Below are 20,349 nucleotides of genomic sequence, written 5' to 3'. Positions count from 1 at the left end.
TTTAGTCTTTCTTGGCCCTGATCTTGCAGATTGGCACTGAAAATAAGCTAACATTTGTAAGCACACTGAACGTAGCTTAAGCATTAATACTATTTTACTTAAAGACCACAACGAGCTACAATTTCAACTGCTGACACCCATTACAGAGACTCATTGCATTTATTCTGAATATTCCCTATCAGATGTTCCTGACCTGCAGTACATAGCAGTTTGCCTCCAGTTTCTCTTTTTAATGGAGCTATTTGCCCTTACTTCACTGTATGATGTTGTATGAACAATACAAACCATGATTGCGGAACGACTGGGTTGTGCCTGGCAGGTAAAGGAAGACATGGTTAACCGTGCATACACCAACCTCATATTTTTGGATGCTTCAATTCTACCACACTTTTTCAGTAAGTCACATAGTATCAGAGGATTGAGGTGTGAAGAAAGGAAAATGCCTGCTAAGCCAGAGAGATTTGCACCACTGCATGTGCAGACTCCATGATTCTGGATAGTCACGTATTTCTGTTTCTTAGAGACATCACTGACAGCTTTGGGTGGGGATTTTCAGAGTCATGAGGGTGCTGAAGGCCCTGTCAGTGGCCCAGACCAGCCTCACTTGGGGCTTCCACTCATGTACTTCGAGATCTATTTAAGCTCAAGCCTATAATCATTTATTATCTAAGTTGTGTTATGGGTGTTCTTGCCTTGAGTTCTGCCACTAGTTTTTTTGTTTGGTGGTTTGTTTTGATTTTTTTTTTTTTTTTTTTCAGTTGGCACTTGGCTGCTAGATGACTAGTTTCCAGCTCTGTTTTGGGCCTTATCTCCTACTGATCCTCATTTCTCACTGGATGGACCCTGCACCGGCTTTTTACACTTGCTGTGATGGGTGTTTCCCAGCACCTGTCTCTGTCCTGCTGCAGGACTGCACCCTATCGGTCACCCTTGGCTCCTAGCACATCTCACTTGAAGAATCAGTCCTGTCCTCTCTGTTTGCTGAGGAAGAGCTCAAAATGCCACACCGGCAAGTGCTTGAGTTTTTCTACTTTGGAGACTGTAATTCTTGTTGCAGGAAACCAAAATTAAAAAAATCTCAAATTCCTGAGTTTCATGGGGGAAATTTCCATACTTCTGGCAGTCTTGAGTATGATTCTGGGCAAAGGAATGGATAATTTGGTAGATGCTACTTTAGACTCCTAACTAGTAAAGATCAGAAACATGTATAAAATATTTTTTACAATCTTTCTAATGCTTATAGCCCAAAGACATGACACTGGAGTATAATCTGTACAACTGTCTTGAAACAGAGCTTAATATATATCAGAATTTTTTAAAGCACTGAAAATAATTTTTGCAGCAGCAGCAACCTCTACAAAAACAACTTAGCTAACTTCAGCCTCAATAGTTTATTTCAATTTATAATATTTATTAAGAAAAACCCAAACAACCTTAATGAGAAATTAATAACTGAATTACATCTATTGATAAAACTCCTTACCTGCATGATTTTTTTTCCTTCAACTTGGTAGCTTTGTTCTTAAGTACCTTTAATGTCTTCAATTATCACTCTGCCACGCAAGTATGGCATAGTGTCAGGCATGAGTGTAACCTCAGTGACATTCTAAATGCTGTTGACTTTTAACAGTGGCTTGCAAAAGAGAAATCACCAGAGAAATACACTAAAGGTCAAAAAATATTTCTAAGATTAAGTGACAACAGTGAGAATGTTAAGATTGGAAGGAGCAAACAATGAACTACTACTGGGGCTAGTAAAGAAAACAGCAGCTCAGAGCACTTTATAACAAGAAGTAACACTAAAGAATTTCAAAAAGCACTATAGGCATAAAGGTCATCTCTGAGTTCTTTTACGTGCCAGTAAACCTCCTTGAGATGTTCTGTTTAATTTTGCAATACAAGTTTCTTATTTCTTTCCTAAACAGCATACACTCATGGTGCACACTTCCTTAAATTACAGTGGCTGATGAAATACCTTCCTGACATATCTTGCCTGTATCCAAAAGAACTAACAGCCCATTTAGGCAGTTACCTGATTTTTCTAGTCACTGGTGAAACCCTAGAAACTAGATGACTTTCAGCTGTCAGTGTAGCTGAAACGCTTTTCTGTGTGAAAGCAGCAAATGAAATTTATGCAGCTGGGGCTGTTAAAGCAATATGACTGCTGTGGGGAGGTTTTTCCTGAGGATCCCCAGAGAATATAAACTGACTGGGCAAACCCACATCAACAATGACTATGAGGCTTGCTTCAATAGTCCACAGAAAAGTTGTTTTTCCTTTAGACAATGACACACCAGAGTGACTTGAACAAATACTATGAATTTCCCAGGTACATTAAAAGCTGCAAACCGGTTTAAAGGTTTGACAGTTCCCTTCTATAAAAGATTTGTTTTGTATTTTTCTGGAAGATTTTTTTTTTTTTTTTAATTACTGGAATAAAAATGCACACCCTAAAAGCCTAAAAGCCATTTCCTAAACACATAAATGACATAATGAGCAAACAGCAACACAGTTTTCCCTATGATGAAGCAAACATAATTTTAAGTAACATAAGCTATTAAAGAAGAAAAAAGTAATTTCTGTCGAAGACACTTTTGACACAAACAGGGCTGGAAAAAAAAAAAAGGCAATCAAAAAGTTTTCCAGCAAATTTCTTTGGAAATGGGTTCATTTTACTTGAGCAAGCACTGAGAATGGTTTGGGGTGTGCTGGATTTATTGGTGTGTTTTTTTTTTTTTTCCAGTTTTTGATTTTTGTGTGTGTGTGTGTGTGTGTGTTTTTGTTTGTTTGGCTTGGTTGGTTTTTTTTTTTTCTAAATGTTAAAGACTGACTTATAAAAAAGGAATTTTTGGTATGTTAAATACCTGAAACTCAGGTAAAAATAGGCAAAAAGTGTGTGAGAGATCTATGAATAACTGCAGAAAATTGACAGAAAAGCTGACAGCATTACCTTTCTAACCAGTTTCTGGTATCAGACATTCTCTCCATCCCAGAGTCGCAGCCTTAGAAGTTGGAAGAGACTTCCAGAGATCGAGTCCAACGCCCTCTGCCAAGGCAAGATCACCTGGGATAGCTCGCACAGGAATGCATCCAGGCAGGCTTTGAAAGTCTCCGGAGGAGACTCCACTTCCTCTCTGGGCAACCAGTCGCAGTGCTCCATCACTCTCACTGTAAAGAACTTTCTCCTTACGTTGAGGTGAAACCTTCTGTGTTCCAGCTTGTAGCCGTTACTCCATTTATTGCTGCGGACCACCGAAATACCTTCCTTATGCTATGCACCAGAATTCAGAGAACGTTTTGTGTTTTTTCCCCATCAAGAATTGAGGACAAAAGTTTAGCTAAGTGCCTCTTGGAAAGCCCTATACGCTGCATTCAACATAGCAGAAAGCCTGTAACAATTTCAGAAACCAGACAGCTGAAGAGACGATACTAAGTTTAACCTTGATGGTTCTGTAAAAAGCTTTTTTTGGGGGTTTGTTTTGGCTGTATCTACTTCCTTTTCTGACAGGTTTTGAAACTTGAGTGCGAATAATACTGAGAGCTTTTTCTCGATATGAACCTACATCTATAGATAAATATTGACGCTAGAGTAAGAGGTTTAAGTAGTATTTAAAAAAAAATCAATTTATTGTACAGCCTGGGTTAAAGCTATTTAGGCTTTGGCTTCATCAGCTACAGCTCTAAACACAGGTATGTATTGGACCAGGCCATCGATAACTATTTTTATGCAAAACAGCAGGCGACCTCCAGGGACTTGAACGCTTCGCCCAGCCACCCGCCCCGCTTCGCTTCGGACCAGGAACAGAGAGAAAGGCAGCTCCCCCGGCTCCAGCAGAAACGAAGCGGGGGCGGCGAGGCGGGGCGGGGCGCTGCGCATCCTCTGCCTCTGACGCGATCGGCAAGCGCCGCGGCTCAGCGGCCTCCGCTATGGCTCGGCGCCGCGGGGCTAGCAGTGACGGCGGCGGCCGCCCCGAGCTCCGCCCCTGCGCCGCGGCGGGGAGCCGGACGGCACCACGCGCTGCCCGCTGCACGCCTGAGGGAGCCGCTGCCACCCGCGCCCCGTGCCCGGCTCTGTCCCATGGCTTCCCCGGCGACGGCGGGGTCCGGTGCCACGCTGCCTCCGGCTGCGGCGCGTCGAGATTTCTACTGGCTGCGCTCATTCATCGCCGGAGGTGGGCGTCCTGGGCGGGCCTTTACCCGGTCTCTGCGGGCCTGTGGCGGGCTGCGAGGGGTGGGAGGCCGGGCCGGGGCTGGGGAGGCGGAGGTGATTTCCACGTCAATGTCCTTTTAAAACGGCTGTGTAGCGTACTGTCACCTGGGGAAGCGGGCGGCTCTCTTTCCTCTTTCCTCTGGTGCGCTAATGCGGGCCACTCAGTACGTGCGAGCGGCTCGCACGTGTGCCTGTCCCAGCCAAGAGCCCGGGTAGTCGCCAGTTCAGTGTTCAAAGAGCCCAAACCCCGTTAGGGAACTCGGGGTTATACCTGTCCTGAAACGCTTACAGCTGCTGCTGTGAAGAGCCAGGTGGTACGAAGCGGAGGTCAGCCTAGCGAACATGAACACCCGTTACCAATCTCCCAGAGAAAAAGCCTGTCCGTTGCTTTCACAGGGAGCAGTCCTAGCTGCCTGTCTGCGCGGCAGCAGGGGATATGTCGTATTTAAAGGTCTCTCGGCAGGCTGCGCTCGTTGATGAGTCCGCCTTTGGGGTAGCGCAGGTACACAGTGCACAGGTAGCCCGCTCCTTTGGGGAGAGCAGCTGGGGCTGTTTTCCGCGGGAGGGAAGGAAGAAGCTGGGAGGAAGAGTCTTGAGCGGCTTTCCCTAAGTGCTTCTGCTGCGACTTCACAGCTGAGAGATGATGACCCGCGTTTTTGTAATCGGGAGAAGTAGTTTATGCTTTTCATTAAGGCATTAAGGGGTTTGTAACAGTTCTCAAAGAGGCTGTTTACTTGTCATCGGGACTTCTACTTCCTGATTTTTTTCTTCCCTATTCCATTTCGAAATACTTGTTTACATGCTGACATAGAGTTTTTGCATCCCGTCACTTTTCTGTTTCCCCTCTTGGAAAGGTGTTGCAGGATGTTGTGCCAAAACAACTACTGCACCACTGGATCGAGTAAAGATTTTGCTGCAAGCTCATAACCACCATTACAAACATCTAGGTAAGATGGCTGCTGCATTCTAACGTTTGGGTTTCTGTGCAGTGTGTGTGGTTTGGGTATGTTTAATCAGCCCTGTGGCTGATTAAAAAAAGATGTTAATCAGACAGTGTTGGATGTGCCTGGTCGGTTGCTGTGAAATGTTTTGTTAGCACTCAAAAAGAAGCAGCACTCCGCAAGTAAGTTGTGGTGCTGGTTGATGTGTTAGAGATTAAGATGTCAGAATAATCCTCAATAAGGCCTGTTAAGAACCAGGCTTGATCTTCCCCCTTGCTGAAGTCGGCAGGAGATTGATAATCACAGGTCCAAAGCTTAGATCATTTATGTGAAAGCTATCTCTGCTAGTAACTGCCGCAGCTTGCTAAAGCAATTGCCAGTTCCTGGGAGCTGTGGCTAGCCATCCTTTATAGAGCTCGTTAGTTCTTGCAAGCACTAGTGCTTACTTGACAGTGACCACCAAATCTTGCTAGACACAAGTGCTCTTACGCTTGCAAGCAGCAGAGAGGCTGGTGTGATCTGAAGGTAGAAGTGGATTTGTGCATGGTGTGAGGTGCAGGTGATCTTCATTCGGCCCTTGTGTTGCATCATGGTGAGCGAATAAACTGATTTGTTGGCACGTTCAGAACCTTTCTGTGTGGGGCTGTAATAGTGCCCTCTTGTGCATAAAGTACCTGAGGTATTCGACGTCATATGTTCTTGATATACATCATAACTTATGTTATGAAATTTAGATGTGTTACAGTTGTCAAGAAAACAAAGAGCTAGTTAATTTTGCATGCCTAAGTTTTTAACTTAGGCACTATTTTTTTGTTAAAGGTTGGAAAAGAAATCTTGAAACAATATTCAACGAATATGAATTCACTTCACTGTACAAAAAAGGGAAACACAAGTAATGTGACATTTTGGTAGCAGTTGCATAAGTGTGCACTCAAATCTGCAATCTACAAACTTTATGCAGAAATAATTATTTTGATATTTTAAATCTCTGTTTTCAGCTTGCTTTGTCCTGTGCCATAATTGACAAGTAAAATCTTACATGCTTCACTAGTTGTTAGGTGTGACGCTGGCTATTTGAAATGTCTGACTTGAATGCATGTCCTTGTTACATGTTGGCAAAATAGAAAGCTGTATGAATGAGACACAGCGGATTAGTTCACTGAAGTTCTCACTAAATGTCTGCACTGTCCTTGCTCCATGGAGTTGGTGCCCCATGGTTCTCAGAGCCTGTATTTTAAGGCGTATGAACAATAATTCAGCATTGCAGGATCAAGAGAAAGTCTAATCCTGGCATAAGTGTTTTCTGAGGCTGTAATAAGCAAGACAATAGAATATTGTATTCTTAGAACTCTGGAACATAACTGTTTTATTTAAATGTCCAATGAAAATTTGCCAACTACTTTTTTTTTTCTTTCCTGTCTGAAAATAAGATAAATGCCTAAACCTTTGTCATGTTCAGCTGTTACAGTAAGTAGTTGCTTGTGGATGAAAGTTGTTTAACTCTTATAGTTTACTTTATTAAAAAATCGATTTGATAGCACCTTGTGCATAACTAGTACTCATAATAAAGCTGTAGGTTTTGCCCAACTTGTGTGATCTTGCATTGTTTCCCACCTGTTAAATGGGAATAGGATTGCTTTTTGTTGCAACCACTGTGGGACAGAAAGTGGGAGATGTTTAAGTTCACAGGGTGTTAGGGGTTGGAAGGGACCCAAGGAAGTCATTGTGTCCATGCCCTCTGCCATAGCAGGACCATACAATCTAGCTCAGGTCCAGACAGGGCTTGAAAGTCTCCAGAGAAGGAGACTCCATAGCCTCTCTGGGGAGCCTGTTCCAGTGCTCTATGACCCTTAAAGAAGTTCCCCCTTGTGTTAAGGTGGGACCTCTTGTGCTGCAGCTTACATCCATTGCTCCTTGTTCCATCACAGGGAGCAAGTGAGCAGAGCCTGTCCCCCGCAACTGACACCTGGCTCTCAGATATTTATAAATATTTAGTAAATTGCTTCTCAGTCTTCTCCAGAATAAAAAGCCTCAGGTCCTTCAGCCTCTCCTCATAAGGCATGTGCTCCACTCCCGTAATCATCCTTGTAGCCCTCCACTGGAGTCTCTCAAGCAGATCTCTCTCTCTCTTAAACTGGGGAGCCCAAAACTGAATGCAGTACTCAAGATGAGATCTCACCAGGGCAGAGTAGAGTGGGAGGAGAACCTCCCCTGATCTGTTGGATATACTCTTCTTAATACACCCCAGGATCCCATTTGCCTTCTTGGCCACAAAGTCACATTGCTATCCAATGGATAACTTGCTGTCCACCAGGACTCCTAGCTCCCTCTCCATTGGGCTGCTCTCCAGCAGATTACCTCCCAGCCTGTACTGGTGCAGTTATGAGAGTCTTAGACTTGTTTGCTGCACTTCCTCAGTGATGGCATTTACTGCATAATCTAGCATTCAGCTATATTGGATTGTTCTCCTGTGGTTTAAGTATTATTTTTTTAATTGACTGAATTACATCTCAACTGTTTTCCTTCCTGCTGTAGCTAGTATTAGCTTCTGTGAGTGGATAGTGTCATCTGCAGCCTGGGCAAGTTGTGGGGCATGAAGCTGTGAATTTAGAAAGAGGTTCAAATCTGGGAAGTGAGAAAACTGTGGTAACATTTAACTTTAAATCTTTTCCTTTTTGGTAAAGTTTGAAGGTTGAAAGTAGATTTTTCACTCTATATCTTCATGAGCACCATGATCTAGCCTTAGTTCTGTGCATACTTTCTTACTGTCAGTAATATTTGTTTGATTAAAAAAAAAAAAGTTTCCTCTCCCCAGTGTAATTTTTGAATACTTCTTTTTGTGTTGCTGGCAGGAGTCTTTTCTACATTGTGTGCTGTCCCCAAAAAGGAAGGTTACCTTGGGCTATATAAAGGAAATGGGGCAATGATGATTAGAATCTTTCCATATGGCGCAATTCAGTTTATGGCATTTGACCAGTATAAAAAGGTAGTTAATTTTTTTTCCCTTTTTTTTACCCCCCTTCTGCCTCCAATGACTACACATTCTTCAAATGATCAAAACTAACACTGAATCTTGTATCATTAATTAGCTGCATGTCTTTTTTTGAAGGTTGTTTAGTTTTATCTGAATCTCCTCATTAAAAATGTCAGGGCAACAGTGAAACTATTTATAAGGTTGCTTAAGAAAAAAATCTCATTTTTGATTTTTGTACCTTTGTTTAGAGTAAAACTTTTTAACAAAAGGAAAAGGTAATCAAAAGTTTGCTGCTATTTGTAATGCTTTAAGATAACCCTTTGTGAATATCGTAAAATGGAACCTATTTATTTTATTTTGTTGTGATTCTTAGTACTTGACAGAGAGAATAACTTAAACATGAAAGTCTATCTGGAAATGACTGTTACTTGACCTGACCTGGCTCTAGATAAAAATGACTTGGCGAAGAAAATGCTCATTTCAGTGTCCTGCAGGACTAGTGGATTCTCTTCTGCTCTCATGCATTTACTTTTTCACAGTAAATCCCCACAGCGTCTGTGGGAAGTCGTGTTAACATCAACATGATATTACACATAGCTTATGTGGTAAAAAATACTGTTTTACTGCTATCAATGAAGAATCTCATGTTTGAAAGTTCAGAGTTAGTGCACAGTGAAGTAAATTGCATGATCTTTACAGGAGACAGTGAGACTGAAATTGTGATTCCCTTTCCTAAAGAGGAAATTTCAGAAGGCTGATACAAAGAAGTATCTGTAATGAGTTTCATATGTTCTTTTTTTTTGTGCTGCAATCATAAGTGCTATTGACCTGTGCTTGTTTTATGCTGTGTTGAATAAAAGACTGCATGCTATGCTTTATAATGAAACGATGAATCTGCAGATTTCAATAAACTATTTGTCATCATAGCAGTTTCTTTTGCCCATTAACTGACAATAAAGATGCAAGATGTTTTGCAGGAATGTATAAAGGACAAAACATTCTTAAGGAAGATATTAAATTATCTTCTTTGTAGAAGAAACTGCTTCTTAACTAGTCTCAGGCTTTGATAAAGCCTGGAAACAAATTTCTAACTTCCTTCAGGACATTATGTAACTTGCTCTCCAGTATTTGTCACATTTTCCCCCCTTTAAATCCACCTAAAATCTTAAAAATATCTTTGCAGGAGTATGTTTTGCATGCTGTGCATGGAAGAAAAAATTACTCGGATGTCACTCTTTAACTTTGCCCAGTGTCCTTTGCTCTCTATCGTGCAACAGGGATAGTATTCAGTTTGCCTTGTTTGGCACACATTAAAGATAACTAAACAAAAGATCTAGTTTATGAAGTAAACAGTGCAAATACTTTCAATTAATTGTACAAATACTTTCAATTAATTGTACAAATACTTTCAATTAATTGTACAAATACTTTCAAGTAGTTGTTCTGCCTTGTAGAATTTTAGCACTTTCATGGCTTTAGTAAGAAATGTCTAACAGCAGCAACATTCAGAAAATTCTTTAAACAGCAATTAAGTGTTCTGGTTTTTAATTTGTAGCATTGTAGATGTCTTGGAAGCAGCTACAGATTTTGCATGAATGCACTAATAGACCCTGTGATGTACTGCTTTGTGCTTGCTGATACACAACTGTTGCAAATGTTCCATATTTTGCAGGTAATAAAGAAGCAACTTGGGATTTCAGGGCATGTGCATCGATTAATGGCTGGATCTATGGCAGGTATGGTTTTTTACTCTGATCGCAGACATCCCTTTTGCTGAAAAGTTAATATTTATTTAGAGGATGATTTGATGTGCTTTCATGTCAAACTGTTGCAAATTTATGTTAAGAAGAAATATTAGTAGATGGTTTATGTAATAAATAGTCACCTAACTGAAAACTTTTTGTCTGTGTATTTGTTCAGGCACTGAATTTGGTGTGCTATAAGTAACAATTTTTATAGTGTTTGTTGCATCTTTTAGTAAATTAAAAATCCAGTCTCGTCAAGATGAAGCACACAGATGCAGTTTTTAGTACAGTTGGCTCCTCAGTCTGCCTGCCATTGCTACTAGGATGAATATAGACCTGTTGAAAAAGAACTGCGGCTCTTGAAATTGACATTCTTTGGATTTGCTAGAAATGCTTGTACTTGTCAACAGCCAATGCAGGGTTGTCATGATACTTTTCACCTTGTGAGTGAATGTTGAAACCATATTTTATAAGTGCAATAGCAGTAGAAAAACCCATTTGTTAGCTACCTGTATATAATATGATTATACATTTCTGTTTTCCTCTTGCTAGTCATTCAGCCAAAAGTAGCTAAGAAAAAACAGGGAAAGGTAAGTAATAGTGGACTGAATTTTATTTGAGGTGGTTCTTCATGTGTGTTCACTTTGTAAAACTGTGTGGTGGCAGCCCTTATAGTTATGACTTGAGTATTCTTTTGGAATAAAAATATTGGGATTTGTGTAAATATTACTATCAGTTAAACTAGGAGGACGTCATGAAAGTATTTTGGCTTTGCATGTCCTCAGAAGGAAAGGAGAAAGAATTAAATGAAACAATTCAAGATCCTAAAAAAACCCACAAAGTTAGGTTTGTCTTCCCCTAGTTTTAACTGCCCTAAAGAACAGTTTAAATATTTAGTTAGTTTTGCCCAAAAAAGTTGTTACTAGCTTTTTCAGGAGTCTTGTCAGAGACCTGGAACCTGCCTTGAGGCATTGTGAAAACACCGAATAATCGGTTTAACTCGGTTAGTGTTGGACATGATGGAATTCCTTGTGCAGATAAATTAATAGCGTCTGACATTGTTGTAAGCACCTTACAGATTAAATGGGTTTGTGTGGTTAGTCAACAGACCTGAGTGGCCTTCAAGGTGGTGGGAAACATTCAAATATCTTCTGTAACTGATAAACCAGATTGAAAGCATATCCATGGGGAAGAACAAGGCAATGCAGATGAGGGTAGTGAAGTGAGAGAACAAGAAAAAACTATTGTTATGCATGTATTTAGGGAGGCCAAGTTGAAGTTACTGTGGAAACTAACTCTGAATTTCCTGAGTCTTCTGTGATTTAAATGTCATCTCTAACACCTCATTAAGAGACAAATGATGTCTAACATTTTAAGCTAAGACTGAGCTGAGGAGATGATGGAGAAATCATAGAGTTTAGTGGAGTTTAGGAAATGAAATCATCAAATAATGCTTATGTCCAAATCTTGTAGTTTTCCACTTGAAAACAAAAATGAACTGCAGAAATGTGCATTCCTGCATTTAACTGAAAGCTAAAATATTATCTAAAGTAAAATTCCATGCAACTAATAGAGAAACCCTGGTTTTGTGGTTTTTCTTTTTTTAATCTTTTTACTTTCAGTCAAAGCAATTGGAAAGTAATACTGTTTTAAATAGTGTGTCAATAACAGCTATTTGAGTCAATATATGAAAAGGATCTATGCAGTTTATTTCTTTAGTCACAGTCCAGAAACAATTCTATATTGGAGGTCTACCGATATTAGGACTTGTAAAGTAGTCCTTTAACCTGTCTGATAAATATTCTTTGTCATCAGCTATTTCTCTGTAGTTCTCAAACTTTGTTTCTCTCAGAAGATGCCTCCTTGATAAATCAGTTTTTCTACTGATTAAGGAGCATATCTTCTACAATTCAAGGCTGTGACTTGTACTTATCAGTTCTCGAACTCTACGTATCTCCGAATCATGTCGGAGTACGTAATTTGGTCTATGTAGTTATTTATAAAGTACAAAGACCATGATACAGACATAAAAATGCTTATTAGATCTTTGCAGTATGTGATCTTTGTACATGTATTTTACTTCACCCTTGCTACACGTTTTTTCTTTTTTATTTTCTAAGACAATTACTAAGAATGGGAGAATAGTAGTGAAATCAGGAGACAGATAAATCCCTCTACAGCTTATCTTACTGTTAACTCACAAAGCTTGGGAAGCAAATCAAGGGCAGTCTAATTCCTTCTTCGTTGACACTAAATCTCAGTAAAGGGTCTGTGTGACCCAGTATCTTGTCAACAAGAGTGGTCAAGGGTGCTAGAGGACAATATGGTAAGTGAAGAATAGTCTTTCCCTGACTTATGAGTCAGCATCTGCAATGGAAATCTGCTGTATTTGAAGAAGTGGTTCCTTAAAGTAAGGAGAAGCTACCTTGCCCTATTATGATTAGTTCAGACCAGACACTAGAAATTGTTCCTGTTTAACCAACCATGGGAGAGACTTTTGGTTCACCTCTCACTATTTCAGATATCCTTTGCTTCCTCAAGACAGGGAATTTGCTTTAAGGTGCTGTGATCTAACTTTAAATATGAGTAAAGATGAGATTTGTAGTTTTGTAGACTTTACTGCAATGACTGTGTCCCAAAGATGGCCAACATTCCTCCCAGAGAGACAGTCTGAGCCGCAGAGGAAATCTTGATCCCTCATTTTGCTTATATTCACAGTAAGCACTAGTATGCCTCTGAGGTGCTTCAAGAAAGCATTTTTTGTTGATGATATTAGACACCCAATTTTTTATTTATAATTCATGGCTAAAGGATTTTAAGAATAAGAAAGTGGGGAAAAACCCCCAATCAAACACTTCCTCTCAAACCAGTTCTTATTTAAATCCTTATTACTCATTAAATAAATTAAAAAAACCCATCAAACAAACAAAAAAACCCCCACCCAAACCCAACAAAACAACCTAAATACTAGATAGTGGATAGTGTATTCACCAAGTTCTTGGCTGGTCTGTTTGCTAGACTCTGTTCAGAGAATCTTCCTGAATCATGCAAGATTGGAAAGAGAAAGGGCATAAAGATGTATGTTTTCTGAAATAGGATGACTTTCCTGTGAACGCTTAATCTCTGTAGAAAACTTTTTCCCTCTTTTTATTTTTTAAAAAAACTCCTTGAATTCATCTATTTTACAATTTTTCTGGACATTTCAGGCAGTCCATTAGAAAAAAGCTGTAGTCTGAGAGATTGCCTTTAACAGTGGAAACTATCTTAAAGTTGCTTCGGTGTTTTGTAGCTTTCAATTTTTGAACTCTATAGGTGAAACTACAGAAATCAGCTGCAGATCTGTTTTTTTGTTCGGAGTATCACCCAAAAATACGAGATGGTTTTTGTCTTCTGAAATAAATAACTGATAAATACACCAGAAAACCACAAATATTATTCTCACTTGGTAGTTGAGCTTTTTCAGTAGCTCATTTAGTTTTTGTTTATTTGTTTAAATCCCCGCCTAATTCTGGTATCTTCTGCAATAATCATTCAACTTTCTGAAGTTGATGAATATTTTGTTGTTGTTTATTTTCCTCTCTAGAGAGAGAAGTTATGAAGAAGCTGTTTGCTGGTTGTATTTGAGCTTTGTTGGTTTTATTTGAGCTTTGTTGTTTGTTTGTTCGTTTGGGTTTTTTTGTTTGTTTGTTTTTTTCCTCCTTGTGATTTTTCTTTTGACTTTGTGGAATGGAGGGGGAATCATACACCTACAAAAGGAGATACCATTAAGAGACTATTAAAACGTAACACGAAGTAGCAATTTCCTGCCAGCATAAGGAGTGTGCTTATCTTGTATAGCAACAATGTTTAAGGGTGATCTTTAGCTAAATCACAGTAGCTGCTAGAAAACAGTATCAATCCTTGAGATAGTTGCTTGCTTTTTCTCTTTTTTGCAACGTGTGTGTATAATTTTTTTTGTGTGATGGTGGAGTATTGCCAGAAAATAGCTTCTGTTTTTTGCAAACAGTTTTAACTATTTCCTCCAAATAGTTTGTAGGCGATTGAGTTGTTTGCCTCAAAAAGTAGTAGTAGGAAGGAATTGTTTTGTTTTTTTTTTCAGATACCTGTTACAGGAGTTGTTCTCTGTAGTGGAGTTCTGTTTCCAAAGTTATAAGTTGGTCAGCATCTATTCAATTTTGAAGCAGTCCATAACTGGATGAATCCTGCTGATTTTTATTGTTGTAATATTTTGGGGGCATCCTAAATCTAGAAATAGCACTTTTTTTTTTTTTTTTTCGTGGAATCTTCAATCAGAAGTGTTGGTGTAACATGAACTATCAAAATGCAGTAATGCAATGCAGTTGAGTAATCTTCGTTGGTAGGATCTTGACTTTATTTTCAATATACTTAGAATGTGTGTAGTATTTTCAGATGTAATAGATGGGTACTTGTATCTACATCCAGGTTCCAATGCAAAGTTTTTGAAATTAAACAGATAAAAAAAACAAAACAAACCACTAAATTTAAGATATGGTAAGATTAGATTTCATGGTTGCAATCCAGTAAAGCTGTTGTGCTTGGCTAGCCTGATGCTTACGAGCCATGGACTTAACTAAGATTGTTCATGTGAATCCAGTTAGACCCATAGATGCCTGGAAATCCAAGGCCTAGATGTGCAGCTTCAGTGAACACCAAGTATAAACATAAATCCTTTGAGTGTTGCTGAAGGTAGTGTTCCTAGTTGCAGATTATAAATTACTTTAAGTGTTTCTTTAATGAAATAATTTGTATATGCTGTTATATTCACTGCCACAGAAGGAAAATCTTAATTTTCAAAATTCTAAATTCAGATAAGGTGTAGGCGAGTTTTGTTTTGCTTGTTTTGTTTTTGTTTTCAATAAAGGTATTACAGCAGTGATTTGTACTTACCCTCTTGATATGGTTAGAGTTCGTCTGGCATTCCAAGTAAAAGGGGAACACAAGTACATGGGAATTATCCATGCATTCAAGATGATTTACACAAAGGTATTTTTTCCTTTAATCTTCAGTCATGTCAAAGCAAAATATACTCTTTAAAGAATGTTGCACTGCATTGAAAAGAATGGCTTGCTGGAAAATAACGTGACTTCATTGTGTGCACAGGATTTTTTTTAATGTAAAAAGTTGTCTGGATGCTTCTTTCTGCTTAAACTGCTGAGCTGTAGCGAAGGCTCATGTGAGTGGAAAGACAAAAGTATCAGAGTGCTGTTGCTTTTCAGGAATAAAAAACGTTTTGGGAGGAGGGATATGCATACTGCCTCCTAGAGAATGATATTAGATGTAGGTTTTTTTTCTCCTTTGTTCTCATTTCTGTCACGTAGAGCCAGACAGTTGTCCCCTCAATTCTCCAGCCAAAATAAATGGAGCTAGATGTTTGCTCCTTGGTGCTAAATTATGCCAGTCAGGTTGTTGTGATGTGACTCTGTATGAACAGTCCTATATCTTAATATAAATGGTTGTATTTCTTGCCACAAACATGCTTGTGTTTTTCTTTCAAAGGAAGGTGGTTTTAGTGGGTTCTACAGAGGGTTGATGCCAACTGTTGTAGGAATGGCGCCGTATGCAGGTAGGTTAAAAACAGGACGAGGCAGTCCTTCAGCAGTTATGTGCACTACTGAATTTACATAATGTATTTGCACAACTAGTTAATTAGCTTCTGTTAAAATCAAGGATTCAAGCTTTTACTGAATGGAGAGGTGAAGTTAATTGCAGTTCTTTACAGGGCTAATGTGGAATTGATTAATGTGTGAAAACATTTCAGTAGGCAAAGCCTAGCTTTTCTGAAACTCGGAGCTGAGAAGAAGAGATGTAAAGCAGTGGTGCTTTCTCTTCTGCTTCTCAATTTTCCCACGTGAAAGTCTAAAGGGCGTTTCTCTCAAAACAGGTATATCCATGAGAGAGCAGAGGCCACTACAGATGGAGACTTAAAGCCTCTGTATTGGCTCCATCTGGTGGTGACTTATGTAGATAGTTACACCGGCTTAGCCGTGACGTGGGATGGAGCAACACCAGGATTACTTGCCTAACCAACACTTATTTAAAAGGTGTTCTTCGGTTAAAAAAATTGTAGCAGTTATTCTAAACAGAAATATCATAATTAAAAACCCAGTCTAACATATTTAAAGCATTCTTTTAATGTTAATTGTAGAGGCTAATAGATTGGACAGAAGTTACTGTAGAAGTTAAAATACAATTGATCTTTCTAATTAAGATCTTCTAAAATAATTGGAAAGTAATTTCATTTTGTAATGTCATCTTTTCATTTATGATAATGATGCATCGACAAATAGTTTGCTTTTTTTTTTCTGAAAGTACATAAAATTAAATTTCCTTTTAGGTTTTTCATTTTTTACCTTTGGTACCTTAAAGAGCATTGGACTTGCTCAAGCACCTAACTTACTTGGACGACCTTCATTAGATAATCCCGATGTCTTAGTTTTGAAAACACATGTAAATCTGCTGTGTGGTGGCATAGCTGGAGCAATAGCCCAGACAATATCGTAAGTTTGGGGTATTTGGGTTTTGTTTGTTTTCTATATACCTTTTCATTTTGAAGAAACTTCTATCAGATTCTGTATCAGGGTTTTTAAATCAAGTTAATCAGAGTGGAATTCAATTATCTCCTATTGTTTAATTTACTAAATATTTAATCTTCAGGGACTTTTAATGATTGAGTCTATTAAATTTTGACAAATCTGCTAAAATCAGTTGGAATTTTGTTTGGCAAGCTATGAAATTTTGATTTTGATCTTAATTTGCAGAATTATTCTATTTTCAAAACAGTGTAACCTATGAAGCACAGAGTTCTAAGAATGGGGAAAACCCCAAGTCTTAAATAGTTCAAACTAATCTAGTTGAGGATGCCTCTGCTTACTGCAGATGGGGTTGGACTAGGTGACCTTTGAAGGTCCCTTCCAACGCAGACAATTCTGTGATTCTATGATATTGTATTTGACATTAATTATTACTTTGCATGCTTTCTCTGTTCTCATACTGTCTTTGTAATTTTTTTGTCCATAAAATACACGAATAGACTTGTGGCATTGATTTTTTTTTTTTTTTTAAATCAAATCACTACATTGCAAATGTAATTTTCTGTTAATCTTTAAACTGTTAGTTTTACTTTTGATGCAGATATCTTCTCCCTCCAGCACTTTACAGACTGTTTTATACTCCCATCTGATATTAATGTGTCTTCCTTTATTGTGCCAAATTAAGAGATGTGATTTGCTGGTTTTGGCTGTATAGCACAAGTTTCCCTTGTTTTGAGGTCTTTCATCTGTGTTGAGAATCTGAGCTGGATTCCTGATTTGCTCAAAAGGGAGCCCGGAGGGTGCACATAGACTTCTTTATACTCTTTTGTAACCAATATTCATATAGTCATCACACATCTGGTTAAACTGCTGTTCAAATATCTCTTCTGCAGATATCCCCTTGATGTAACTCGTAGGCGAATGCAGTTAGGAGCAGTTCTCCCAGACTCTGAAAAGTGCCTGTAAGTATTTTCTTTTCATCTGTACTGAAAAAAACCCAACCAACAAACAAACAAAAAAACCCCCAAAAAACATCAACAAAATCAAACCAATAATTTTAAAATACACCAAACCAAATCCAAACTACTGTGTTGATGATTTCTTCATTCTTGCCATGAGTAAGTTTTCACGTAGTCAAAAGTTGCCACTATCACTTGGGTTTGAAAAAATATTTTCAACCACAATGTCACTTCAATTAGTAATACTGTATGAGTAACATGGGGAATTTTGTATTTTACTTCAGCTTGTGATGTCTGTCTTTAATATCAGCAGAACCCATGAGAGAGGCTGCATGCTTCTGCTGAAACGAAATGTTTTAAAGTGTTTTCTAATGGTGTAGAACATGTTCCATAAAATTACTCTGCATAATACTGCCTTATTTGACCTTAGCTGGGGTTCCTCCACTAGGAGTGGAAGTACTAGAATATCCTTAATGTATTAAATCAGCTTTCATCTTGAAAAAAATATGTCTGAATCAGAACCAAGAGAGTTTTATCATGGCTACTTTCGGGGTTCTGCATGTCTGAATTCAGCATGAACCTCCTGTGTAGTAAATTGTATCTTACTAGTAGTAATCTGTATTGATGACCTTTCACAAACCACTTAGACTGTTTACTGTTAAAATTGCTGTTATTTTTCCTTAGCAGCCTTTTTTTTTTGGATGTGTGCTTTTATTGGCTGTCTTCCACTCCAAATACTTATAAAATAAAAAATAAGTGAAATCTTCTTTAAGTTTTACTTTGTGCATTTGTGAGAACTACTTTTACAGACATTAGGCTTCTCAGTTTAGCAATGTTATCATGATTGTGTTTGGAGACAGCTGTACCTTAAAGGAAAGCAGACGTTTGTCTTTAGAGGATGAGAGGATAAACAAGAGTAGGAAATCTAGAAACTTTGGGGCATATGCAGGATGTTTTCAAAAAGCTTGGTCTTCAGTGATCAGATGCTCAAAGAAAGAAAGCAGGATACAAGCCAACATACTGATCTTTAATACAAGAAGTGTATGCTAGATTGAGCTAATATTTTCTGTTACTCTGCATTACATTTGTGAGAAGCATCAATTCTTAAATCCTTCTTATCAGATAGGTAATAATATGCATAGCAATTCTGGTGTAAAACATATTAATATGTGTTCTAAGACAGATGTTTTCATACTGAAACTTTGTTAACTGGGATTACACTGTCTGCTTTCCAATTCTGAGTCCTTGTGCCCAAATTTCTTGAGAGAAGGTCAGACTCTTCTAACATCTAGAAAGGCTATAATGCTTTGCTACATGGAGTACCATGGAGTTTTCTTGAGGACCAAGTAAAAGAAATGTCTTGTATTTAAGTAAGTTGATTTTAACTATTGAATATGTGTATCCAATAATGATTTGAGTTCTTATTTTTCCAGTACAATGGTGCAGACACTGAAATATGTGTATCAGCAATATGGAATACGAAGAGGATTATACCGTGGTTTATCTCTGAATTACATTCGCTGTATTCCCTCACAGGCTGTGGCTTTTACCACATATGAACTTATGAAACAATTCTTGTACCTCAACTGATTTTTTTTTTTTGGTTTTTACTTAAGGCCTTTCCTGTAAAATACACCATCAGTCCTCAGATTATATTGGTGAGTGAATTACTTGAAGTTTAAGAAAAAAAACTATCTGTTACTGTGGAACTGCTGCTGTCTGACATTTTTATTTGCCAAAACGAGGTGAATTCCATCATGTCAAACCAAGAGACAGATCAAAATAAACATTACTATGTATAAACACTTTTGTGATTGATCTCATAGGCATCATTGAATTAATGTTTAGAATTACACAGTTTTAAAATCACACCCACATTTCATACAGGTTTCAGGCTGTTAGTCATTCAGCTTATCACCATGACAGGAGTTACACACAATGCTAAATTGCTTTTTAAGGTAGTTGTTAGATAGCGGTTTTCTTTTACAAATTAAATTGCATAAATGGATTTGAACAAAATGCAATTATTTTCATACTCAGATACATGCCTTCTCTGCAGAAGCTGAACCCAGCAGACCACAGCATAATTTCATTAATGTTTTTTACAAAATTGCTGCTTGTAAGAACAATGCCTGTATCGCCAGAGTGGTACACATGAAAGTCTCAACCATTTCAATATGAAATGACAATGTGCGTTTAACATCATTGGAAATTGATGTCCTGGGATGCGTTCTATTCTAAATTGTTGTGTTTACACAAGGGGGAACTTTTACAATGACAAGTGCTAGAAAAGGTCTCCTTAAGGTAATTAATATGGGCCTAATCTTATAAGGCATTTCTGTACCTTATTTTGTGAAGCTGAATGTTCTCAACTCACTTTAATGAAGGCTGAGTGTATTATGTATTTTACAGAACTAGCTCATGTAAACATGTTTGTGCCTACCTTAAAACACAGTGACAAGACTGCATGCTGCTGCATTTACTCATTTAGGCATATGGACTGTATTCAACCTCTGGTGCAAGAGAAGAAAATGAAGATTGTATTGGGAGTCTGTAGATGTGTATATGTACTGTTTCTGAAGTATGGTATGCAATAGGCTATTACAGGTCCATTTGCAGAGGGAATTATTTTCCAGACTTGTTTATACACAATTTGCATTGGCACTCTTGATTTTAATCTCTTAATTCAGGAAAACTGTAAAACATTTATTTTGATGTAAGTTATTTATTTATTGTAAATATCTCAGCAGTGTCTTTTAAGAATTGGTAATGGTTAAAAGTGGTGGACAAGAGCAGTTTGCTTAATTTTCATAGATTTGACAAACTGGATTTTGAGTTATGGAAACATCTGTGGCTCTTTTTTTCCCAGTTTCTTTAAGAGTATGTATTTCTTCAATATTTAACAATGTAGCTATGGATGGAGAATAAGATGTATTTGAGTTTATTTTATTAAAATTTTTGAACTAACA

General features: G+C 38.1%; 1 protein-coding gene across 5 annotated transcripts; it reads left to right on the top strand.

Moving 5' to 3' along the window:
* The first annotated feature begins 3,856 nt into the window (after positions 1 to 3,856).
* Positions 3,857 to 20,349, top strand: SLC25A16 (solute carrier family 25 member 16). Of its 5 annotated transcripts, none has more exons than XM_064145262.1 (9): positions 3,857 to 4,172; positions 5,065 to 5,157; positions 8,004 to 8,137; positions 9,798 to 9,861; positions 14,753 to 14,874; positions 15,388 to 15,454; positions 16,226 to 16,388; positions 17,315 to 17,383; positions 18,814 to 20,349. In XM_064145262.1, the coding sequence occupies exons 1-9, from the start codon at positions 4,079 to 4,081 to the stop codon at positions 18,968 to 18,970; spliced, it is 963 nt and encodes a 320-aa protein (XP_064001332.1). In that variant the 5' UTR covers positions 3,857 to 4,078; the 3' UTR covers positions 18,971 to 20,349. The 5 variants fall into 5 exon arrangements, with proteins under 5 accessions (XP_064001332.1, XP_064001327.1, XP_064001331.1 ...); XM_064145257.1 differs by lacking the exon at positions 14,753 to 14,874 and adding an exon at positions 10,423 to 10,460 and having other exon boundaries at positions 3,924 to 4,172; XM_064145259.1 differs by lacking the exon at positions 3,857 to 4,172 and adding an exon at positions 4,432 to 4,537.

This window comes from Pogoniulus pusillus, chromosome 6 (assembly GCF_015220805.1).
Source record: "Pogoniulus pusillus isolate bPogPus1 chromosome 6, bPogPus1.pri, whole genome shotgun sequence".
Classification (NCBI taxonomy): domain Eukaryota; kingdom Metazoa; phylum Chordata; class Aves; order Piciformes; family Lybiidae; genus Pogoniulus; species Pogoniulus pusillus.
This window is presented reverse-complemented; position numbering and strand designations above follow the sequence as displayed.

Coding starts and splice junctions, on each gene's coding strand:
- SLC25A16 (XM_064145262.1), top strand. CDS start 4,079: ATGGCTTCCCCGGCGACGGCGGGGTCCGGTGCCACGCTGCCTCCGGCT. Junction 16,389..17,314: donor GCAATAGCCCAGACAATATC/GTAAGTTTGGGG, acceptor TCTCTTCTGCAG/ATATCCCCTTGATGTAACTC. Junction 17,384..18,813: donor CCAGACTCTGAAAAGTGCCT/GTAAGTATTTTC, acceptor TTATTTTTCCAG/TACAATGGTGCAGACACTGA.